The 26,891-nt window shown below is 43.6% G+C and overlaps 1 protein-coding gene across 2 annotated transcripts in view; it reads right to left on the reverse strand.

Annotated features, from left to right (window-relative positions):
- The window catches only part of USP7 (ubiquitin specific peptidase 7), a 1,511,465-nt gene that overhangs the window by 1,416,211 nt on the left and 68,363 nt on the right, over nucleotides 1-26,891 (reverse strand). For both annotated transcript variants that reach the window (XM_085628311.1, XM_085628312.1), the window contains exon 2: nucleotides 20,796-20,900. In XM_085628311.1, the coding sequence (XP_085484437.1) occupies nucleotides 20,796-20,900 (105 nt within the window). The remainder of the gene's footprint in view (nucleotides 1-20,795; nucleotides 20,901-26,891) is intronic.

A 26,891-nucleotide genomic window follows, 5' to 3' on the forward strand; every position in this document is an offset into this window, starting at 1 on the left:
AAGGAAGACTCAATGGATTTTAGCTATGTCAACTTCTTCACCTAATGCAGGATTCTTGCACTCTAAAAACCTCTCGATTCTTCTAGGAACTACATCTGGCCAGAGTTGATCTCGAATAAGCCGTGATATAAAATTGTCAAAATCAGAGTAAGAAGGCAACATTTTTAAAGCAGTAACGTGTGAACAGATTCAGATGGTGCCTGTACTCCAGTTGAAAAATTGATGCCTGCGCACCAACATATTGACTTTACCCTTGAAATGAAGTTCTAACTGTTTTACTGCATATAGAAACTCATCTAGCTCATCAGATTTAAATTCCGGTAAATAGTCAAAATGATGCCCTTCTACTCCCAAGTCACACAGTAAATTTCTTTTTCTATTAGTGCGAAATTTGACCATCAATAGCCCCTAGATAAGTGAAAGATCTTAACCATAACCGACATTTTAACAGTGGTTCTACGACTCCTAGAGAAAATGTGCAGAAGGAGAAACTGTTTGCATCATGGCCACAAAAAAGATTAAAAAAATTCCAGACCAAAAAAAATCTATATATTACCTGGAAACGTATTTGCAACGAAAAATATGCTTCAAAAGGCAAATCGAAGAGGAGAAGAAAAAAAAAACCGCAAAACATTTATCAGTTTTAAAGTACATGCCATAACCAGTCAGTAAGCGTGCCAATCTCTGCAGAACAAAAAGGTAATTGGCAAAGCGTGCTAATCTCTTAGCACCAGGTAACACCATAAATAAATACAAAGGCTTAATATTAATAAACATGAGCGTGCTAATCGCTGTTAGCACCTCCATCCACTAGATGGCAGACTAGCCATAAAATACTGTTCAGTACAAATACACTTGAGCAAGTTAGTGTAAGTACTGGTTCATTGTCTGGAGCTTGCAGTGACACGTCCAGCTCAGTCCTCTCCTAGTGACATACATTCTCTGAATTCGAATACCATATTCCAATAGAGAATCATCCCCAGTTGCTAAGCAATACATTTAAGTAAGAACACAACACATGCCCATTCTTATATTAGAATAAACTAATACATAAAAATACTATCCTACTGAAGCTGGAAAGAAAGAAAATTAACATTAAACACTTAGATTTATACAATGAATATAATCTCGTCAGAACTATTGAGGTTTCCGAGCCTTAACTCCATCAAGTACATAATCCTATAACCATTTTGGAGGTCTCCTTGTCGCACAATAACTCCATCCTTGCATCCACTTTCACCAGCAAGATCAACATCCAACACATGGAAATCACCAGGAATGTTTTGCTGCGTAGACTCAGCACTTCCAAATAATTTGGAAGTTAAGGCAACACTATGCACATTCCACACTTTACCACTTCTGTCTAATAGCATTATTCAAGACTTCCACCACTTCCTCCGGCTCAATAAATTGCCTCATCCTTTTTTACTTTTACAGGTTTCTTTATGCAAACCCAATCGCCAATGGTCAACAATGGCTGGTTTGGCTCCCAGTTTTTCATCACAATAAGGTTTGACCTTAGCATGATGTTCCATCAACTTTTTACGAACTGAAGGAGACTACCAATGACATAAATTAGAATTATATAACCAAACAGGGTTGTACTTCGATCTGGGTTTCCGTCCTCTCATCATCACAAAAGGTGAGACCCGTACAATCATGCTTAGTCACCCTATATGCCCAAACAGCCTTGTACAACGGCGTCACCGAAACAAGCCTAAAATTACAGGTTGACTGAATAACACCTTTAATCACACGATTAAATCTTTTCACAGCACCGTTTCCACTGGGATTGTATAGCGAGGTAGTCTTATGAATAATGCCAACTTTTGTAAAATAGTCCTTAGCAGCATTAGACAAACAGAACACCGTTGTCACTTAAAATGGTCCGCGGTAATCCTTCAGATACAAAGGTCTTATCAATAAACTCCAAAATCACCAGTGTTAATTCCATCCACAACTTCTACAATCGGCCACTTTGAAAAAAGATAGAGTAAAAACACAACATACTTTTGCTATTTTCCAACAGGTCCAAACAAATCCATGGCAACAGAATCCAAAGGACATTGAGGCGGTACACATTCCAACATCGGGGGCGTACGGTTTGTAATGTTTTATCCGCCATGGAACATGTCCTACAATTCCTTACATATCTCTCCACTTCTGCATCGACTCCAGGCCACCAAAACAAATCTTACAACATTTTTAGTCCTTACAGTCCCAAAATGACCATGGCGCAACTGCATAATTACTTTGCGCAACCCAGTTGGCGGTACAGTTCTCTTGCCTCTAAGAATAGTGTCATTTTCAAAACTCAATTGTGATCTAACGTCCCAAAAGGGTTTCAAATTCTCATTACATTTGGACTGGTTTGCCAAATTATTTTGAATGCATTCAATAACTTACTTAAGTACGTCATCTTTTCCACACTCAAGCAACCATTCCTCTTTGCTTACAGCACAGCCTCCATCATGCACAAATGCCACTTGAAAATGGTCACAAACATCTTCGCAATCTTCTAATTTTATCGGCAATCTTGATAAGCAGTCTGCCAATATGTTGTCCTTACCAGGTAGATACACTACTTTGCGAATAAAATCCTGCATTCGCATAGACAGCCTAGCAATCATAGCAGAAGCATTAACAGTACCTTCTATTAACAGTTTAAAAAGAGTTTTGTGATCTCAAAATTCTTGTGACCGGTTTCCCCCACACAAAGGCTCTACAATGATTGAGGGCCCAAGAGCAAGCTAAAGCCTTTTACTTGCAGGTTACCTTCCTTCAGTGGGTGTCAAGGCACTTAATGCAGATCAAATAATTACCTCTTTACCAGTAGTATCCTTTTGCGATAGTACAGCTCCTAATCCTTTTCCACTTGCATCAGTGGTAATATAACTAACCAGATTCGGATCAAAACCTTCTACGGCATGAACTTTACCAATGGTTGTAGTGAGGAGAAGAAATTCCTCGACATGCTTTTGACTATTCAAATTTAAGTATTTTTTGAACAATGGTCACATCTTGAAGCATCTGGTAGCAAAATGGGGAATACATTTTGAGCAATACTCCACAATTCCTAAAATGGATCTCAACTGGTCCAGCTTCTTTAATGGCATTAACCAGAGTAGCCTTAGATTTTATCCCATCAACGCCAATTTCATATCCCAACTATGAAACTTTACCTTCTGCGAATTTGCACTTGGACAATTCAGCTGTAAGGCCATTGTCTCTTAAAATGCACATTACATTTTTAAGTGTGCAATCATGACTTGCTTTGTTTTCTCCAAAAACAAGGATATCATCCTGAAAAAAGTTGGTACCTTCAATTTTGTTAAACAGTTTAAACACCAATCTTTGGAAGACTGCGGCGGTGGACGCTAGTCCGAATTGCATTCCTTTAAACTGAAAATAACCAGTAGGTGTAATGAAGGCCGTAAGTTTTTTTGAATCAGGTGTTAAGGAGATTTGGTGATACGCCGATGACAAATCGATGGTCGAGAAAACTCACACCCTTTAAGCTACTAACCATTTCGTTGATTTTGGGTAAGGGAAAACAGTCTATTACAATGTTTTCATTAAGATGGCGTAAATCAACACAAACAAATTTTACCATTGCTTCGTCATGCGACAACGAAGGGAGAAACCCACTCCGAACCATCGATGGGTTCAATGACATGCACTGCGACCAATTTGTTCAATTCATTGGTCGCTTCATCCCTGAGCATAATAGGAACGTTTGTACATTTAAGAATTTTAGGATTCGCACTATCTTAAAACTATGCAATGCCTGAAATTTATTAGCTTGCCCAAAACGTTACTGAAAACTTCAAGATAGAGTGGACATAGTGTTAGCTATCAATGTTCCATCATTCACCACTTTAACATGGTCCTCACTAATAGGATCCAGAACAATGTGTAGCTTGCCTTGATCCACCTAACCCAATACTGGCGGACCTTTCTTTGCAATGTTTAACTTCGCACAAGTACTCCTTCCTTTGAACCTGAAAGTAAACCAACTGTAACCCAGCATTTCAATATTTTCACCAGAATATCCAGGAGGATGTAGATCTGGTTCAAGTAAGGTATCGCCCACTTTATGTATGAACTTACTGTTCTACAATTCTTCGTTGATAGTATATGGTGAGCCAGAATCTGCAATGTATTTTTATCTCAACACCACTAATGCTAAGCAGACATTCTGGGTTGTTTATAGCAGCGTTGAGATCAATGATAAGAATTAATTTGTCAGAGATTTAAGATATTGTCAACATTACTCATCAAAATCTCTATCATAATCATCCTCAGGAAAATCTTCCTCTAAAACACATTTAACTCCAACTCTTTTTTCTGCACACTTTGACATAATGGCCCATAATGCCACAATTGGAGCATTTTTGTTTTGAGGCAGGACAGAATTTGCTGTGAGCAAAATGCTCCCTACTATCACATCTGAATTTGCTTACAATAGTTCTGGTTTGAGGTTTGTACTGCTTTTGAACAACTTTATTATTAACCTAACACTCAAACCTTCACTTGTGTCAGTTAATTCTTCTGTACATCTGCCTGACATTTCACCTTTGCGTGCAATACTGATATTGTCAACCAGGGGAGAGTCACCATTCACCCACAAACGATCTTGAACAGCTGGATTGTTACAGTGCATGACAAAGCTGATCTCGTATGAAATCTAAAAGATTCCCAAATTCACAATCCAGGGCTAGTTTCCTTAACTCTACTACATACTGGTCAACAGTTTCTCCATCAAGCTGTTTACGTTGAAAGAATTTGTACCAAATTATGCAGATACAAACTTTAGGTGCGAAAAAGATATCAAGATCATTTAAAGCTGCAAGAAAAACATTAGCATCTCCTACAATAGGTGTTTTAGGCATTTGATTGAAAATTTTTAAACCATAAGGTCCTAAGTAATGTAATAAGATACATTTCTTTTGCGTAGCACGCATTTTTTCTGACTCAATAGCTGCAATATAATTTAAAAAATAGTCTTTCCACTCGCTCTATTTAAGTGAAGGTTCCGTACCGGATGTCCAAAAAAAAGTGTGGAGTGGATATTAAAAACTTTTGAGTTGCCATGTTAAGTGGGTTGGTATAACCAATTATGCAATAAGTTAACAAATGAATATAATAGTACCCTGAATAAGAAGCACAATGGATAAAAGATTAGTACAATAGAACGCATGGTGCAGTACTAGTACTCAACACTAGTAAATTTAGTATACGTTGATGCCCATGAAGTAAAGTACCTTGAATCCAACCGTAAATGGATGAAGAAATGACCGCAGGAGAGAAAAGCACACCAATTTTATCAGATTGTGGCAAAAACGTAATGAAGTACTCCGTGTAGATCGTCTGGATGAAAATAAAGATGTATTGAAACAAAATGGCGTAATGTACACGCTGCTTAAGGTCACGTCTCTTGACTTTAATGCTTGCGTGAAGACGTGCGTTGCAAGATGGAGTCTAGAGAGAAACACACCATGACTAGCAGTTCCAAGGCGAGGCTCCAAGGATAAAGATGCCAAATGGCGTGAAACTCCTCCGAGGCTCCAATGATGCGGATTCCAGCTCCAATGATGAGGATTACAGCTTCTGCAATGACGCTTGTAGAATTTAAAGGCTCGAGTGCAGACAGGAATGGCAGTTGAACAAACTCTCCGTTTGAAGGTAAACCGCCTCCAATTTGACGTGGAAAATTGAATAAAGTCTGTACTTACAGGGTCTGCAGCACATCAGTAGAAGGGTGGTAGTTTTCCATGGTAAAATATACACTGACGAAAATAAGGACGGTGTTCCAAGTGTCCACACTCTTGGAATTTGAAGTTAGTTCCAGTAAGGACGTAGCTAGATAATGGAGTAAAACCGCATGAAAAACCGTTCTTTAAAAAATATAGCAGTAGATAAAATGTGGCACGCAGGTAGTCTGAATGAAACCGAGGTGTTGTTCCCAAGGATTGTTCCAGTAGTCAGGTAGTCAGTAGAAATCTGTTCAAAATAAAGTTTGTGGGTTCTGCTCCAGACAAATCGTCACCAATTTGTTAAGTACAAATACACTTGAGCAAGTTAGTGTAAGTACTGGTTTATTGTCTGGAGCTTGCAGTATCATGTCCAGCTTCTCTCCTCAGTCCTCTGCTAGTGACATACATTCTCTGAATTCTAATACAGTATTCCAATAGAGAATCCCCATTTGCTAAGCAATACATTCAAGTAAGAACACAACAAATAGCAATGCCAAAAATATCAAGCGTGCTGGTCGCCGTCAGAACTGGAAGATAGCGAAAGGAAGGAAGAACCCTCCCAACGAAGAATAAACATTGCGCGGAGATGAATAAACGCACTGCAGCCAACATGTAAATTCTTTAAAAGCGTGCTGTGCGCTCCCCCTCAACAGATGTGATACAAATGGGTCGCACAGCAACTGCAACGTTGTCTTGAGCATGCCTCAAAGTATGAAGATCACTGAAGCGCTGTCTCAATCACACTCATCTCGAGCAAACCTCCTGAACAGAGGAGCGGTCTCGAACATATGAATACACGCTCTGGCGTTAAAGGCAGTTTTTAACTAAGCGCAGCAACTGACACTCAAAATTAATATTGTTACCAGAAACAGTCTTAACTCCTCGCTGTACATTGTTGAAGCAATTCATAATGAGCGGTCTCCTGAACTCTGGATTTAACGTTGGTAGCAGCAGTAATTCTTGGTGTCCGCGTAACCCTCCTTGTGTCTTCCTCATCGTCAATGTAAAATAGGTATCACGGGGACGTCCGACTTAACTGTAGAAGGCTTCTTTATTAAAGGTCTCCAAGACCGGCATTTGATACATCCATAGGATAATTCATAAACCGCCCAGAAGCCAACTACCGATCCCAACCAGCTCTCCTGCCTCTCCCTCGCAACTCACTACACTCTAACCACAGCCTGTCATCCACACCATCACATGGAAACCAAACCAGACAACACCACACAGTGTGCATTCATACATAACAGAGCAACAGTTTCCACATAGTATACATTATGCTCCACCTCCCCATAAAGTTGCCCTCCATCCTCAAACCCATTACCAGTATCTGATCTGGCATTCACTGTTACCAGCATCCAAACTTTTGTGGGTCAGTACATAGTAGTAACAAGCACTTTGAATAGTTTCAGGTACAGTGAGCCTCAGCAGTCATGTAACAAATTATGACATACTCAAGCAGGGGTGGAACAAAAATATACACTATTACTCTGTAATGCTCTATGTGATCAGTGGTAACCAGGAGTCGTAGTCTTAAGCATCTTAGGTAGCAAACATGTCATTTAAGAATACAAACTGGTACAACCTAATGAAAATCAAAGAAAGCATAGAGTCACCTAGGGGGTGGGGTAGGACTAGCTGTGAAGAAAACCTTTTCAGGAAATCCAATAAGAATATATCCTGTCATGCCGGTGGTGAAACTCGGTGGGAGGATGCTATTATATCAGCTCACCTTGAACGAGCTGCTGCCTGCCGAACAAAGACTTCTCATCTAGGGGGTTCTGAAACACCCTCAGCTGGGCTTGTTTTATCTGTTAAGGCGTCAGATGCAGCACTGTGTATTGTTCTAGGCTCAAAGCACTCATGTCCAAACAGCTGTTCAAGGATGGTGCATCTTCCCAGATTTAGGTCCTTTCTTCTGCATTGGCCCATGCGTCAACGTCTTTCCCCGGACTCAACTGTGGGTCCCCGCCCCTGTCCTCCATTCCAGTGCTTTGCGTCTTTTGGCTAAGATCAATTCAAGGTCCATGCATCTGGTGCCCACCTTACAGGCTTTGGGTTTGGAAAATTAACCCAGAAGAAACTTCTGCCGTGCACGGGAGCGAGCGTGCAAGTACCCCATTAAGCATGGCTATTGCAGCCATCCAAAAGTCGCGCAACCTCGGGAAATCCCACATCATATGCGCAAACCCAGCGTTTTGTTCCTCGCATTTAGGACAGGCCTGCGGCTCACCTCCATACATTACTTGTAATCCATGGGGAGTCTGGTATGTCATATGCAAATAGTTAAATTTGACACATTAGAAGTTGGCGTTTCTAGAAAAGAGTTTAGGGCTCTCCATGGCCTTTTTCCATTCTGCATCTCATGTCTCTGCTCAGTATCATTCCCCATCTTTCTGGGTCATAGTCAACATTACAAGCGGCACTTTGCAGAATCACTTCACGAGTTGTATTGTATTCTACACATTTTTTATATAGCGCAGCCATCACCCAACGGGTATCCTGGCGCTTACAGACCGTGATGACATACAGCATGTAAAACGAGCCGCCACTAACCAGGGATGTTGCTACCTGTTCCTGGCAAATAGCCAGGTCTTAAGATCTCTCCTAAAGCCCAGCAGAGATTCAGCCTGTCTCAGATATTGGGGGGGGATCTTATTCCAGAGGCATGCTGCTGCCGTGCCAAAGGCCCTTCCTCCCATCCTTGCTAGTTTTACTCTGGCAACAGATGCCAGGCTTTGGCTGGTGGACCGAAGGAGTCTTTTTGGTTCATACCATGAGAATCGCTCTCGTATAGGTAGCGGGCCTGTATTATGTAGTGCTTTATAGACCATGATCAGGGACTTAAAGCGAATTCTGGCTTTAACAGGCAGCCAATGTAGGTACCTCAGCGTCAGCATCACAGAAGAGATACGCTGTCTCTTGAGGGCCAGTTTAGCCACCATAGACTGGACTCTTTGCAACCCCTGCACAATGTATTGGGGAGCACCCAAATACAATGAGTTGCAGTAGTCCAGTCTACTCAGAATTACGCACTGAGCCACTTAGGGCCTGGCCTCACTTGGTAGTAGAGGAAGGATTTGACGGAGAGCTCTCATCAGGGAAATACAGGTGCCGATTGTTTTATTGGCCTGAGTTTGCATCTGAAGGTCCTCATCCATCATGACCCCCAGATTGCGAACTGTTTTTGCTGCTACTATGGGGGCGTCCTCTGTCCTAAGCCTAAACTCGCCCCCAAGATGTTTAGACATTTTTGCTGCATGGCAGTGCAATAACTGTTTTCCCAGTGTTCAGCTGTGAAGAGTTGGCCTTCAACCAGTCTGAGACCCGCCCCATACAAGCCTGAAAGGAGCTCATGGAAACTGCATGCTCTCCTTCAGTGGAAAACAGCAGTTGAATGTCGTCCGCATAATTGACCATTTCGATCCCATAGGATTTTATAATAGGGCTCAAGGGGCCTAAATAAACATTGAAAAGGATCGGACTAATTGCCGAGCCCTGGGGTACTCCATGGCATACTGGGAACCAAGGGGAGGCAAATGGCGTCAAAGTAACCGCCTGTTGTCGATCTGCCAGATAGGATTGTAACCATTTCAGGGCGCGGCACTTCACCCCCAATCCTTTCAGTCTTGCTAACAGTACCGCATGACTAACCGTGTCGAATGTGGCCGACATATCCAGCAGCACCAATACTGAGGCATTCCCACTGTCGGCTCGCATTCGAAGTTTATCCAACACGGTTGTTAGAGCAGTTTGTCCCATGCCCCGGCCGGAATCCAAACTGGTCCCTGTCCAAAAGATGGTTTCCTTCCAAATAGCTTGACAGGGATTTGCTAACCATCTTTTCCAAGATTTTGATAGGAGACAGCAAAAGAGATATGGGGCGAAAATTAACTGGCATCGTTGGATCTAAGGATGGCTTTTTCAGCAGGGGGGGTGACTACCGCCTGCTTCCAGCAATCTGGTACCACTCCTTCATTCAAGGATTGGCAGCATATTTGCCACAGACCCGGGAATAGGTCGGGGCCATGCTCCTTCCAGATTATATGAGGAAGGGGATCAAGGGGCGAACCAGACGATAACTCCCGAGCTATGCTGCTAAAAAGATCCTCCGTGGGGGTTTAGAAATATTTCAGAGAAGTATCCTTTCTGACATCCTCAGTAGTCAGAGGAGTTTCAGTTGCGCTCTGGTCAAACCCACCCACGATTTTGGTGACCTTGTCAATGAAAAAAGTGGCGACTTCGTTGCACAGATTTTGTGATGGCTGGACTCTGTTAGCCAAACATCCGGTATTGCTGAGATCCCTTACAATGTTGAAGAGGGTCTTTGTACCATTAGGTGCCTGCAAAATGGCGCTCGCGTCAAATTGTGACTTCGCTTCCCTAATAGCCTGCTTATATTGAGCTTGTATTGATTTTAAAGCTTTTTTGTCTGTTTCTAGGTAGGACCTGCGCCACCTTCTCTCGGCCTGCCGGCGAGCTGAGCGTAGCACTCAGCTCCTCACTGAACCAGGGGATCGAAGGCGTTCTCCTGACCTTGAGCTTTTTTCTTGGGATACATTCCTCAAGAACATGGTTGATAACGTTACTATATCGGTTATAGTTTTCCTCAACTGCCTCCTCTGGATTGAACAGAGTGTCTAGGAAAGAGAGGGGCTGGGCCCATTTTAGAGAGTTTCGCCCAGTCTCTCCCCCACCGGAAGGTAGTTTGATTATTTCCCGCCGGCTTGTCTCTTGTTAGTTATCCTGAACTGTATCAATAAATGATGAGTCCAGTTTAGCGGTGATATACTAAGTACCTCTGTCTCAGACTGCTTGGCAAAAACTAGATCAAGCAAATGCCCTCCCTTGTGAGTTGGTTTTTGAATGAGCTGGTGTAAATCGCAATTCTCACAAGTTTGACTCAGGGCTTGCAAATAGTTCCCTGAGCTCCCAGTATCCCAGAGATTGAAATATCCTAAAAACAACAGTCTAAGAATGTGTCAATGCTAAGGCGACGATAGTGTCCAGTAAGGCCCGATGTTGGGAGGCCAGGCCCGGGGGCCTATAGCAGACCAGGCCTGTCAGCACACTCCCCTTAGGCTCCTGTAAGGTTAAACCCAGGAGTTCATACCCCGCTATATCATTTATTTGTAATGGGGCACAATTCCACTTCTCCTTAAAAATTATCCCTACCCCTCCTCCTCTCCCTGTCAGGCGCAGCTTCTGAAGGATCTTATAGCCTGCTGGACACGCAAATCCTGGCTCCACCGAAGAGTCTGGGTTTATCCAAGTTTGTGATAAACAATAAATCAAGATTCAGGTCTTCCAGCAGGTCATTAATCTCCTGATAGTGTCAGTGGTCTGCTGTTAATAAGACCACATGTCAAAGCCTGCTGATGTTCCCCCCGCTGCCCTTTACCAATGTTAAGTAGGGAATCCCTGGAGTAATGGATTCTGCCAATGTAGGTTTGGGCAGCATTGCTGGCGCCAGGCGCGGCCGGGCGCGCCTTTGGCGCGCTAGCATTCCCCTCTTTAAACGGGCCAGCCACTAGAGCGCTGACAAAGATGGCGCCCGGTGGATGGCACTAATTTAATGGAGACTCGCTAATAGCGATGTGATTTGTATTTTAAAGTGCAAGTAAGTGGACAGAGCACGATTTGACAGATTTTAAAATATTCTCCCAATACTCAACAGTTAAAACAAGAATAGCAGCAATATCAAGGTAAAATCGCAGCGCTTGTGCCTACCCTTGCGTCAGCGAAGGGAGCGGTGCGTCAGACCCCAGTATTGTTCCCAGGTCCCAAGAACTGCACATTTATTCAATGTGTAATACGTGCAAAAAAAAATGAGAAAGAAAAATTGAATACATGGGCAGTTGCAAAATAACAAGTAGGTCCTGATGAAAGCCAGGGACTAACAGTCCCAAGGGCTGAAACAAGTCAACCATATAAATAGGCAGTGATGTATGATACTGCTTCTATGCACTTTTAACTAGGATTACTACAGACATCCTAATAAAATATTTCTCGTGTAAATCCTTTAAATTTTCACTTACACTTTTGCACTGCACTTAATATTCCCACTTAACACCCTTTGAAGGACCACTTCTATAGGGTCCGTGTATACCTGATCTTTTTTCTTGTTCTCTTCTTTAGACCCCCTTTATGACAATCCACGGTTTACCACTCTATGATCAAGAGGGTAAGTGGATGGAAGGATGGTAACCCAGATGATAAGTTTGACCATGGTAACGTGTTTGATGGGCATCCAACCACTCATAAGGGCCTTTTTCTACTCTGCAACTCTGTCTTTGTAGATATCAGTTCATGACTACTATGGTCACACTCCTTGTAGACTGGTAGAGCTTAAGTAGACCCCCGGGTTTTTCTGGTTAGTTCATATGTTGAGGTTGGGAACTGAACCCGAGGCAGGTCTTTAATTCCCCAAGACCCCAATTTTCTTCGTCTGTTAATAAGCAGACCTCTCCGCAGGATTTTGCAGCTTTGGGGGGCAAATTTCACAGCAAAGAAAGCAACATTTGCGGCCCAAAACCTCAAAATTGTCTCTATTTTTGTGGTGGGCAAAGAATGTGCCCACCACAACAAATACCGAAGGCTTGTGCTCTGTCACTGCTGGAGACTGTGCCATGTCACATTCTGTAACTTTGCAGAGTCTCCAGCAGCGCAGAGCCTGGAACCAGAGGGTGTCCGATACCAAAGAGAGCAAATTACCATATGAAACATGCTCTTTTTGGCATCAGACAATTTATGCGTGCAGGGGCGAAGGGCTGGGAGATGGAGTTGGCCCGGCAGAGAAGGTTAAGGGTAGGTTAAAAAAATAAATAAATAAAGGAGACGTGGGAGATTAGGGGTTAGTCTGCAGGGGGCACCCAAACCTGTGAGGCGGCAGGCTAATTGCTCAAGAGGGGTTCAAGCTGCATTTCAAAGGCAGGCAGCAGAGGAATTTAACACCTATGCTGCCTGCTGGCCTGTTGCTCACCATCTCTTTACTGGCTCAGAGTAAGTAAAGAGAGGGTTAGCTGCAGTTCTAAAATAAAAAAAAAATAAAAAAACATTTTGCAGGCACTTTTGTAAAAATCTCTGCATTTTTACAAACGTTTTTAAGCAAATCGCAAAATCCTGGGGGGGGGGGGGCGGGGGGGGGGGGGGGGGGGGGGGGGGGGGGGGGTCTGAGTAAGGCCCCACCAGGAGCAGCCTCTCTGCTGCTCAGCCCAGGATCCAACTGACACTCTGCCTCTCAACAATCGACACATTTCAATGACATCACCATCCACACCAACATTCTACCCATACCATTCACACTGACTGAGCAGCAGAGGCAGAGAAACATTGAAGATGCATAATATAAAACCTTTGATATAACAGAATGCTATGTCATTTGGATGCAGATCCCATTCCTCACACATTCCAGGACAACAGTTAAAGCTCACTATGAGGGTCTCATGACAAAGCTATAGCACACTCGCCACTCACCATCTACAGAGCTCTCCTTGTTCCCCCCCAGCAGTCTGAGCTACCCTCGATCCGCCTAGCAACTGAACAAAATCCCAACCACAAACTCCCACTCCCAATTAGTCCAGCGACGGCTGGCCAACCAAACCTGTAAAGGAAAAATCATCAGTGGAGAGCTACCTTTTATTCCCTAGTAGGGGCAATCCAAGCAGGGGCAGGCACCTAAACCCTAACGGCCCAGTCATGTGCCGCCAGCCTATCTTCAGTAGGAGTACAAAGAGTTGTTAACCGAAAGACTGCATCAGCGAACCAGTCTCAGAAGACCCCCATCCAACCCATTTTCCGGACCGTTTCCGGCCCAGACCATGTCTTCCTCAAGCAGAGCACACAGTAAGGGTCTACTGACCCAGTGTATACCAGGAGTCCGCATCCTGCATCGGCTAGGTAACGAAAGAGGGGGAAGCAGAGATACATTTTTTGGAGCCTGCTGGAGGCCTTTCCATCTTAAGCAGGTTGGTGATTAGCTAACCCTCTGGGTGGAGGATGAGGTTGCTGAAAATGACTGTCGCTGCTGTTGGTGGTTACCTTGAAACTGTTGAGGTACCCTCTGCAGGTAGAAACATGGTTGATCAGGCTTGTAGGTGTGTATGTGTTTTTTTTCCAAGAACTACCACCTTACAGGTCTTTATCTTGGACTTTATGAAAGTTCTCAACATCTGTAGGAATGCCAAAAGTGGGCCACGAAAAGAGAAAGTTAAGAAACCATTGTTGGGATTCTTCTTTTAAGACTGCAAGACAAAGCCAAGAATGCTTTCTTGGGGCAGATAACAGGACTGTACCAGTGTGCTGCCAGTAACAATGAGTCGGGAGCAGCACTAAGAACTTGGTTGGAGACCATCATGCCCTCATTTATGACCCCAAGGAAGTACAAGTCGATCTCTAGGTAGGTCTGATTCAAACTTTAGTAAGGAGTCCAACAAGGCTCTGCTACATCTACCTAGCAGGGCCGACACTTGCTGCTTTCCTAGTAGTGGCAGCAGTACTACAAACCTTGCGCCCCCACTAAATCCAACAACTTACTCTATGTCTCGCGGGACTCTAGATGGAGGAGTAGTGGAATATAGTTTCTTTGCAAAAGGATGACCACAGAATCAGGGGGATGGTCTAAGACAAGAAACACCAACTCTTGCATTGAAGGTCTATGCTACTTTTGTAGCCTAAACTGAGATGATTTGGTTGAAACCGGTGAAAGGAACAGCTTCACAGCTGGTTCCAATAGACCCAGAAGTAAGAGGGGTTTGTGAGTTGTACGGTGGTGAAGCATTCCGAAAAATCACAGAGGTAGGTAGTTTCAGCGAAAGCCTGCATTGAAATGGCTAATTTTGATGCACCTCACAAGCACCTCCTGAAAGGTGTTAATGTCATCCACTGGAGAGACCCTTGGTTGGGGAGAATCAGACAGTGTTGGTGAATATCTCCTAGTGCTGGAGGAAGACAAAGAATAGGAAGAACGTGTTCTAGACCTGGACGCATGATGGCAATGTGTGCTTCGTGAAGATAGTCATGAGGAATGCCGGGACCCATGGCAATGCCTGGAATGTCTTGAACGATGACTAGATATGAAAAGTTAACTTCAAGGTAAAATAAATTGCCAGAAAAAGACAATCATTTGCAATGCAATAGGTCTCGCATTTATGCGAGTTTGAGCTATTGACATTGCAAATGGCAGTGTCTTTTATTCTTTTTTTCGTTTTTAAAACATAAATAAAAGGCATTGTCATTTGCAATATCAATAGCTCAAACTCGCATAAATGCGAGACCTACTGCATTGCAAATGCTAATGGCTGTCCTGCAGTTAGCCTGGGTCACAAGCAGGCATCCACTTCTGTCAGGACAGCTGATCGCAGCAAAAAGACAAAAGTGGATGCCTGCTTATGTCCTGGGGGACTGGCAATTAAAAAAATAATAATAAATAAATAAACACGTGAAGCAGCATTTTGTTGCTATGGCAACAAAATGGTGTGGGACTTTCCACAGTCCCAAGGACAGGCGCATGCTGTTTGCAATGGACAAATGGCAAGAGCAGCCATCTTTGTCCATTGCAGACGCGTGCATGAGAGCCCTCGCAGAATTTATTCCAAAAGGTGCTCTCCTGGCTAGAGCAGTGCATGCGCTGCTTTCGCCAGGCAAAACCTAAAAATTAAATCAATGTGAAAGGGGGCTAGTAAGAGATGAGGGGGGGTTGGTAGTAAGGGATGTAGCGAAGGTCATGGAGGGGGCGGCAATAAAAATGTCACACTGGTCACCACTAGCGCTAAAGTCGACCCTGTGCTACGTACTCCCGCCCCTCCTAAGAACCCCAGCCCCTCCTCCGAATTCCTGCGTGCCCTCGCGCCCCTCCCCCTTCAGACCAATTTAAACATCCTCTTAACGGCCCAGGGGGAGAGATTTGAGCCGGGATTAGAGTTAATGAAGTTCTGGCTTAGCTCCGAGAGGCCCCGCCGTGACAGGGGGACGCCGCTAAAGGGCCGACCGTTAGAGTGCACATTTGAGAGGTTTAAAACAACTTCCAGAGGAACCTGTGGTATAAAGCCATGGTTTCACACAGAACTCACAATGATGCGTCGTGATTAAAGCTCTGTCTTGGCTACTAGTGCATAGCAGCTATCATTAGTGCAGCAGGTGCTGCGGCTTCGGGGCCCAGGAGAGAGAGGGACCCTCTACACCTACATCATAGTTTACTACCCAGGGGTAGGCGGAAGCTGTTTGTCTCGCGTGACCAAAAACACCCTTCGGCACTGTTTGGCTGTCCGATTTTGTGAGTTCTGATGTGTAACAGGAAATAAAATGATCTATCCGTGCGTACACCATACCTATGTTGAAAGATATAACCTGTCACGCGCTCCCTCTACTACTGACCCCACTCCACGGCGCAGAGTGCACTAAAGAGGTGTGAGAGCAGAACAGATCAGGGGGGGGTCGTAGGTATACCGAGGAACCGCCGAGAACGGGCACAGGCAGACCCACCCCTGACCTGGGAGCACACCCACTGACCCAGAACATGGTGCTCCCTCTCGGGGAGTGAGCGCTCTATAAATACGGTTGGTCAGTCATAAGGGTACCGACTTTGGAATGATCTCAGTGTGAGGTCATAGGTATACAACCCCTTGTAAGAACAAATCCATACAGAGCCATCTATCCCACATCGGAACCCACTGATACACACCGCGAAAGCAAAGACCGCGTTGAACATGGCTACTGATTTACAGTGAGAAGCTCGTTTACACAAACCCGGAACACGTTTAAGTGTTACTTGGCCGTAGAACACGCTTACAAGACCCCCAACTGGAGAGTATGCGTACATGGAACACGAATACGCAGCAGATTTATAAGGACTGGGTAGGCAGTGTGTCACTGACCCGTGTGCAGCGCAGGAAATGGCCCACCTGGCAGCAGTCTGGACTGTGAAATACAGCAATCATCAGGGTTCAGTGGGCTTCGGTGCAAATGGAAGCATGAGGCTAGAGAGTTTGCGTGTCATGGAACCCGAATACACAACACTTTTATAAGGACCCCGACCAGAGAGCATGCGTATTAGAATCTCGCCCTAGAGCAAGCTTCTAGGGCACCCACCTAAAAAGCACACGTAGGGAACGCGACCGCACTGCATGAAGGAACTTGGCATTAGAACGCATTTAGACGAACCCGACCCCAGTGCATGCTTAGGCGAGCTAGACTACAGAGCATGGTGGGAAGACACACTGAAGGAACGTGGACAGAGATGAACTAGAGAAGACAGCATGCTTAGAGAACCAGACTGCAGCGATCATTTAAAATGGAGCTAAGTTCCTCACAGAACACTTTTATAGGAGAGCTCGACGAGTGCGCTTGCGTGCAAGTAACCGACTACAGGGCACACTTTTAGGAACCCAATTACAGGTCAAGTTTATGAGGAACCCCCATTAAAGAGCACACTTGTAAGAAAAGCGATCACAGAAGATGCTTGTAAGGAACCCGAAGACCAAGCATTTTTAAAATTAACTGGACTACAGAACCAGTTTCTTGGGTACCCGGCAGTGGTGGACCGGAAGCAGCCCAATATTGTCCCGAGCAATGGTCCCTACCATCTCCAGGAGGATTTTCGGGGGGTATTTAAGTCACTACGTATACATGGCGTGTGTTGCACTGGGCTATGTGCCAGGCTGTGTAGACTATCTCACACATACGAAAAGCAACCCTTAGTCCGGCAGGGATTCCCATGTCCCAGAAGGCCATTCGAGACAGTGTTCCCCATTACAGAGCACGCGCGTAAGGGGCCCAGTCAGTGACCCACTCATACAGATGCACTAGAGAGCAGTGTTAAACAGAACCCAAGCACAGTGCAGGATTACATGGACCCAGACTAAGGCACTGGTTACAGTGACCCCAGAACATTCCACACAGGCCTGTCACCAGCTACAGAGCAAACCTGTATTCAAGCAGCGGATACCCAGCGCCTTCATTCACTCTTATACAGACCCCAAAAATCAGAGCACGCTCATACAGGCACCGAAACACAAATGGCTTATATGACCCAACCATAGATCAGACTGATACAGGCACACGTGCAGAGGGCTGGGAAGGGCCCTAGTGACAGAGGACAGCGCCGGCCTGTAAACTGCCCTTATCAGTCCCTGCTGTGGTGCTCGCTGGATCCTGGGCCGTGCGGTGAAGAACCCTGGTGCACAAATCACTGCAGGGACCTGGCGTATAGCACTGGCTCGCAGGACACTTGCTGGTCAACACGCCCCAGTGGACGTGAAGGCGGAACGTGCTGAAGGGAGCCGGTGCTCCGAGACACCACACTGTGGAACGTGCTTGCAGGGACTGGGCAACACCATCAGGAGCCGACAATGCACCACGAAAAGCCGGATGTGGACCAAGTTCCCTGGGGCACACACTCGGGGGTGTGCTTCCAGGGTCCACACTGTGGGATGTGCTCCCAGGGACCAGATTATGTAAAATGACCCCGGGCTACCGGCTGTGGGTTGTGCTCCCCGGCAGCAGACCGTGAAACATGCACTCGGTGACATACTGAGCTGTGCTCTTCGTGCCCCAATACAGGACTCTCCCAAGCACCCAAATACGCAATACGAACCAGGGGACAACACTTTCATTGAGCAGAGCATGAAACGTGCTCCAAGGGGCAGACACTGTGTGGAGCTCCCAGGGGTCAGACTATAGAGCGGGCCCCTAGGGGACGGACCGCAGACTGTGCTATGGGGGGCGCTCCACGGGGCTGGACTAAGTAACACGGACATCAAAGCAACACTATGCGACCCAATCCAGAGAGCAGACCGCGGAACATGCCTACCAGGAGGACCACACTACGACCCTGGGGGACAGACCGTGAACTGTGCACTCTGGGACACGAACCCAGGGCCCAAACCACGGAGCACGCTCCCAGGGGACTACCAGGACGGGGACCACCCTATGGGGCACGCTCCCAGACAACACCCGATGAGTCGTGCCCTATGTGACAGACTGTAGAGCTTTCCTATCAGGGGGCACACTACCCAATGTGCTCCTGGGGGACACACAATGGGGACTGTGTTCTCAGGGACCGGACTATGTAACACGATACGGGGGCAACTCTGGGCGACGCAATCACAGGGGCAGACTATGGAGTATGCCCCTAGGTAACAGGCTGTGCCCTCAACAACCTGAGCAGAGCATGGAACGTGCTCCTACGTGGTGGGCTATGGGCTGGGCTCCCAGGGGCCAGCCTACATGTTTCCAGACCACACAACACGCTCCCAGAGACCGGACAATGGAACACACTCGAAGGCCCCCTGACCTCGGAATGCCAGGCATTCCAGCCTTGCAACAGCTCGTGCGCACCTATAGTGCAGCCAGCACACGTGAGGGGTCCAGTCTATCCTTTCCAATGTAAGGGCCGATCTCTCCCATCATGCTCGCAGGGGTCAGAGTCAGCGAACGCCTCTCACTCGGACATCCCCGCGGAGAAAACCACCTGCTGTAATCAAGAAACGGGAACCCGTCACACCCAGCCCTAGTGCCAGCACTTCCTCAGCCAGAAAGCGCCTAGAGTGCTCGCTTTTGTGCAGGATCAGCTTACCATAGTGAAATGACCAGCTTAGTGCAACCACAACTGCCTGCATTTGGAGAGGCTTGGTGGGAGTCTTGGATGCCTCGGGTTCACCCTTAATTACTCTACAAAATCGGTGCCAGAAATTGATCAGACAGCTAGCTACACCACGATCAAACATTGCTTTCACACCAACGGTATTAGAGTATTAGAAGTAGGCTGACAGTCATGGCTTGACCAACTTCACATCACTGGTCTTTAACCCTTCCTCACCGAAAATGGTAGAGAAAGCTACCGAGCTAGCTAGTACTGCCAAGTTGCTCTTGACTATCCTTTTCACTGTAACACTACAAAAATTCAACAGATAAAGTTTACATTTCATGTTAAGGCAACTAGAAAAACAAATCTCAGTGGGTTAATGTGTTTGCCAAAAGAGCACGTTGAGTATGGTCACATAGGACAGAGTTAAGTACCCACCTACAAACACATGCAAGAAATCAGCAAAGAAGACGTTTGACTCGTTAGATTTAAACATATATGCCTACAATAAACAAAATAGGACAGAATGTTGGAGAAGTCTGTGTGTCATGACCTGTTAATAAAGATAAACAACTAAGTTAACTGCAACATATCAGTGTTTAGACGGTGCTTAATCAGATCACTACCTTGTCAAGAACGTTACACAGATAACGGGTCATATGATTTGGTGGGCATGCAAGCGTTGGCATGCAAGTACTGTTAATATGCACTTTAATGAAACTGACCCAGACCCTGAGTTTTATTCAGCTTGGAATTCTGTTCTTTCAGTAAATGATGGCTTCAAGTTGATAATTTTGTGCAATAGACTTTTACCAAAAGTTATAAAGTATTCAGAAACCAACTGCAAATGCACTAAACATCCAATATAAAACCTTTTTTTTATTCCCCTGCTAAGGAGAAAATAATTTAATCTTGAAATTTCTTCAGTTTTAAAAACTTAATAGAGCAGTCCATGTCAAAATCTTATGTAGAGCACTGGACTGCAGTATTTTAAGCTTAAGTGAAGGATTGCTGTAACCAATTCAATCATTACCACCAAACATTTTTTATCCACATGAATCAGAGGAAGTAATGTAATAAAAAGAAAGTGGTATTTTGGAGTTGCTTAAAAGAAACGATTTGTTAATGTTGGAAGGTGAATGGCAGCAAGAAGTTGGGACAGAGGGGGACATTCATATTGATTAAAATATACATGGGGACAAAAGTACCAAGTATTGGTTTAGCTTAAAATAAGACGAAGGCTCAAAAGAAAAGCACTGCTCTCCTCCAAGCAGAATAACTTACTTCAGAGCCATGGCAGCAGATATAAGGCTAGTCTTTCTGCACACCAACTGTACATGGTCACCAAAAAATACAACACCCATCCAACTCCCCACTATGAAAAGATGCACGCACCAGCCTATTTTTCCCTTGCCAGGCACAGAATCTAAATGGTTCAGTAGGTCAATTTGACTTACCATCTTCCATGTCTTCTTCCGTATTATTGTGACCATCAGCCATGGCTACATTACCATTGATAACTGGATTTGGAGTAATTCTCGGAGGATCATCTGCATCGCCAGCTAGAACACAAAAAAATTATCATCAACTGATGAGAATTTAACTGACATGGATTACGCAGACATCAAAATAAAACAATCCTGTTTCAATAAACACTGTTTAGACTATTGCTACCGCTGAACATCCTAACTGATAACAAAATGAGCTGAAACACATTAGTCATTATCATTTTGATAATTTCCAAAAAACTGCTGTGTCACCTGCATATATACAGTTAATACAAATGCCTCCTCTTTGTGGTCCTCTACCACAGGGGTACCTTCCACCCACTGGGCTCCAGAGCAAAATATACATCCCATCGAGAGTACTACTAAAAACAGCTTCTAAAATTAATCCCATACAAATGCAATAACATCAATAGTAACGAAAGACATGTTGGGGAAAAGAAATTGAAATTTCACAACCACCTGAAGCAGAGCAAGTGACAACTGCAGACCCCAGTACAACACAGAAACAGCACTGTGCACTGGCAAATGTATTTATTCACAGGATGTGCCACACAGTCCTAATTGGATATAGTGGTTACTTGCAATATAATACATGCTAAACTATCCCCTAATCGACAATCATTAGATACTACGAACTATGGCTCACCCCAAAAATGGATTAAGAAAAAACAATTTTAATAAACCAATTTGACCTCCGTAAACGAGAACTGCACATGGATCCCAAACAAAAGAACTCCATGCAGAGGTCATTAACTCGTTAGCTACTTCAATGCCCATAACATCTAATGGGTACAAATTCATGGAGTTTTGATTAGTCAATGTAGTCATTAAATTGCGCAGCACCATTTACGATGAAACAAGAGACAACTAGCATTATTAAAAAAAAACGTCCAGCTAATAACTAAGAAGCAAATAGTGAGCTTAGGCACTCCGTTCCGCTGTGCACGTTTTTCAATCATCAACACAATTATTCATACATTCATCTGTCTGAATCATACTTTCATTTAACCAATCATGCATCCACAAAAAAAGTCAATAGGTATATACAAGATGAATTAAAAGACAGGAAGTAGAAATAATGCTGCGCAATATGGGGGGGGGGGGGGGGTGTTTCACTTACGAACGGCACCGTGTGGCATTGCTTTCAAGTTACAAAACAAATGCAACATTTAAAAGCAATGAGCCAGCCATCTTGGAGTGGCACAACAAATGTACTTCACAGACCGACTGAAGACCATCACATCCATTGACTAAAGTATGTAAGCGGCGCCCGACAGCTTGGAAAGAGCGGATCTATTTGACAACCCAGATGGCATATGCAAGAGGGATTTTACTTGCATAAAAGAGTGTTTTCTTACAAGGCGTTGTGATAGAGAAGCAAAAGTGCTAAGCAAGCCTAGTGTGCACAGGAACATTGGATTAAAAACTGTGGCAACCACTGAACCATATCTTTTAGGGATCAAAAGCATCCATGAGCGCTTCCTACTGACCAGATTTAGGCTTAACTTCTTACAATAACTCCTGGCCCAACCATATAGCACTCTGATGTCAGTGCCTCATGCCATGTGGCAGTGACGGTCGGTCACCTCAGGACATGATGCACTTTTTAATGTTTTGTAGTTTTTATGAGGTTCCTAGATTCCTAGATGGTCTGATCATTCCTCTTAAAAAGGCTTGTTTTAGGAGAGAGGCCTGTTCATATCTTTTAACAACTTCTTTCAAACTATACCGTACTGTATATGCTCAGCTTTTTAAGGGCCACCATCTCACTTCGGTCAAGCTGTGATTAACTTTGATAGTGGGACTTATTTTTAGACTATAATTAGATCACATTGGCCACATTGTTTGGTTATTCTGTACATACGTGGAGTATTGAGGTTTGTATGACGCTTAAGGTTTTATCTGAAAATAATAATTAAAGTTTGATTTAATGATGACTGAAGACTGTTTTCCATAGTGTCTCTACAGAGGCATTTTAACTATTTTGATTAATAGCCAGGCAGGAGTACAACAAAGCTGATTAGTAGAACGCGTGCTAAAAACAAATCTGGCAGTTGCTCGTTATAAGTCTATACCACTGGAAATTGCTCATGGTTGTATTCCAGTCCACTGTTCATCTACTATGAATTGACAGACCAGCCTTATGCAAACTTGTCTGGTTCTTTCTCCAGTTGCACCGTCAAGCCTGAACTGCCAGGCAAGGTACTCTCTGAATCTGAATAGAACACAAGCAACACAAGACCAGTTTCAGAAACTTAGCCTTGTCTTTGAAATTTAGCTTGAATCCTGTGCAGGACCTACTTTACCTAAAAAGTACTCATTTCATACACAGTTGATTACTCAACAAAATTAGAAATATGTACATATTTACAGTTAAACATACATTTCATCCTCTAAGGACATCAGGATTCTCGCAGTTCAAATCTACATTGAGCGTTTGTGATGGAGGTTAACCAGTATCAAGACCCTTTCCTACTTCTATAACCCGAGAGATTTCCTTTAACAAACTTTACATCATTTTTTCCAAACATATGCTTAAGGCAGATTGGCTTTTAAATATGGCGCACACAATAAAGACAGGCTACCTGCTTCCAACATAATTATCCAAAATATACAGATCAGACCCAATTCACCTGAAATCACTTTTTGCCAATCAGGTTTTTGATTCATCATCATTGGCTTTGTCACCATAACCAACTCCGGTCCATTGTATGAACACAAGCTTCCCCAGTATGACACAAAGTGTAATATAAGCTCAGCAAATTAGGGGTGTGGAATTCCTAAAGCCAGGCGCCCAGGCCATTGTTTGGGGTCAAGGACAACAGGTTTACATGTTTATTTTGTCCTTTGCACAAGTAGGCCCAACCAGCACAAACCATGGTTTTCAGTGTACAGGATTACATTATGGAGCAGAATAGTCTGCAGTTCAGGTAATATTTGGGTGCATATTTTAATGCAGTTCCAACTTTTAATAATGGTTCATTAATGCAAAGTCTTTATTGTTAGGGTGAGCACTTTAAATAAATGTAAGCTCGTACTGCACTGCTGACAGTGGTTCCAGTAAAAAAGTGTGCACATGTTTGCAAGGTTTAACAATATAAGGAAACATAATGCACTCAGAGTGCTGTTCTCTGATTAGATGAAAATAATTGCAGAAGCTTGAAAGCAAGATTGACGATTCTCTGCTTTCAAAATTAAATGTTAAAATTAAACTATGAAAATAACCTTTTGCTAATCTGAATTTTTAGGCAGCATTTGTGACGCATCATTTAGTAAAATGTGGTGATGCCTGCTAATATGTCCCCAAAAAATATTCATAATGGTAAATCAGTGTAATTACGTTTAACAAAATTATGGAAAACAAAAATAGTATTGGCAAAGCCACTAGGTCTGACATTGGTGGTCAGTCATTTGGTTTTGTCAATGCGTTCTCGGTTTTACTTATATTTAGTAAAACTTCATTGTGAGAGCTGCCAGGCCCCTCACCATTGTAACATTAGCAAAAATATGTTTTGTTGTTAAGTACACATTGCCACAATAGTTCCTGGCACTGAACAAAACTGTGCAGATATGCTCCTCGTGAAAGAGCAGAAAAGGCAGCGGATGGATAGAGGATACAATTTTTTTTTTTCAAAAAGGTCTTGGTTAAAGTAATACCTGATTAACCGCACAATGCTTTAAAAAAACATTTTAAAAATAATCAAAACGGGCACCCATGATGCCTTTGCATTATTGCAGATTTACGTATTTCATGAATTCACAAGAATTTACAGAAGTAGACAGGGAAATTTTACTCCTAGACAATATTTGCGAACTCTATTTCAGCATGAGCAAATTTACATGTTGAGCGTTTACAAGTTCACTTTACCTACAGCCACTTTATCAACACTGGAAGAAGTTTTACTTCAGCACTTGGCAGGAGCAAATTTCAAACCTCTCAGTATAGAAAGAATAGAGAAGAGCTGGTGAAAACCCTTAAAAAATGCAAGTTAGTAGATATGAAGGCTCAAAAAGGCATTCCAACCCTGGAGCTAGTGCTTACCGCTACCTCCAGTACCAGCATGTAGATCTGTAAAAAGGTGGCAAAATAAGGAAATTGCTAGTATTCAAGCACTGCTATAGAATTTACTTTAGCATAATCAGCAAAGCTATTATAAGCGCTCTTACAGAATTAGATTTCTGCCATAATTAGGAGTCGCACTAATTGTCAAAGGAACATGTAGATTTTTTTTTTTTTTACAGGACAATTAGGTTTATGAAGCAACTTGCAGAGACAAGTAGATATTTTATTAAATTCCACACCTCTGGCAGATGCATATAAACTTTTTGCCAATCACATTCTCTCAGTGAAAATCAACATGTGGGTGATCAACACCTCTTCTCAGTACTACTACGTAAAACTTTCAGATCATAAGGACAAGAGCTGCACTGTTACACTTAGAAATACACTGGTTTGGGAAGAAAGGAGGCGAATAGGCAAATCACAGACAATCTAACAACTGTAGGTCTCATCAGATATACAGACAAGAAGTTCTACAGCAGAGCTTCACCTGATCAATGGCTTCATCTTAGCCTTGACATGGGTCAGGACATGTGACCAACACAAGGTCATATTTGGGTAAACATTCGAACACCCCAAATGCACCAGACATCAAATGCTAATTTGCACCAAGAAATTCCATCATTAGTCACTGGAGTAATGGGGGAAGGTACCTCAATGTGTCACTCAACACACATGCACAACATTCCCTTACACTGCTCTACAGCATGGTCAACACCAGGCCACCAAAGATTTAATCCAACCCTCTTTCATGGCACACATCCCTATATGATGTTCATGCGCAAGATAAGGAATATTGGACCTAAATCCTTGGGGAACTACTAACAGTTCACACCTCTGAACACTACTATCAATAGACAAGTCATCAGCAGATCTTGAACACAGAATTAGGATTTCATCCAAACTTCTGGATTTGAGCCAGCAAGGGTATCTATTAACCTCCTGCAAGACCCCATCCTTCTCGACCGCAGATCTACACTCATCTTCTGGCAAAGATCTGCGAGTGACCACCTTTACCAGACACACAAACTCCAAAACCTCTTCTCAACACTCGGGCTACTGTACTACAACCCTATTAGGCAACCGTGATGAACAGTCAGCAATAACATTGTGTTCCAGGAATATATTGCAAACTGTATCGATATTCTTGTAGATTGTATTTCCACTTGGCAATGCGTGGAGCTGCCCTTCCACCTTTACTGGTGTTAAATGGATCCACAAGTGGTTTGTGATTTGTATGCCAAACAAATTGAGACCTCAAACAAAAATTCTGAAATAAGGCAGAACCCACCATAAACCCAGTTTCCTTTTCTATGGTGGAATACGTGGGTTCAGCACCAAATAATGCCCTTGACGTAAACGCAATTGTCTCCTCTCTACCATCACTCCTCCTCTGCATCAATACTGCTAACCCCAAATAACTTGCAGTTACGGTAATACACAGCATGAGTATCAAACAGTATCAAAGGACAAGTGACAATTTTTTTAAACGTTAAAAACCTCCTGACACTTATCACCAAACACAAATTTTGCACTACCTTTTAACAAATCTAGTAAGCATTTGTTTTAGAAGCGAAAGGTTCAACCAGTTTGGCGTAGCATTCAACTAAACCCACAAATGACCTCAACTAAACCCAGAAAATACCTCAACTGATCTTGGTCTTTCGGTGCAGGGGCTTCCTCAATCACACTTAAGATCTTCATTTCAGGCTCAATCCCTCGTCTAGACACATCCCAAATGGTATACACCATCTTGACGAAATATACACGTATTTTTTCCAAGGTCAAACCAGATATTTTCAGAACTCTCAAAACCTTTCTCCGATCTTTCATCAATTCCATAGATCAAAATGTTGTCCTGGAAACATACCACTCCAGGAATATTTCCAGAAAAGTTGTGCATAAACCTTTGGAACACCAAAGAGGTAGAGGCCAAATCAAAAGGCATGAGTTTATAAAGATATGCTCTATCCGGTAGTACCAAT

This window comes from Triturus cristatus, chromosome 10, assembly GCF_964204655.1.
Source record: "Triturus cristatus chromosome 10, aTriCri1.1, whole genome shotgun sequence".
NCBI classification, from domain to species: Eukaryota; Metazoa; Chordata; class Amphibia; order Caudata; family Salamandridae; genus Triturus; species Triturus cristatus.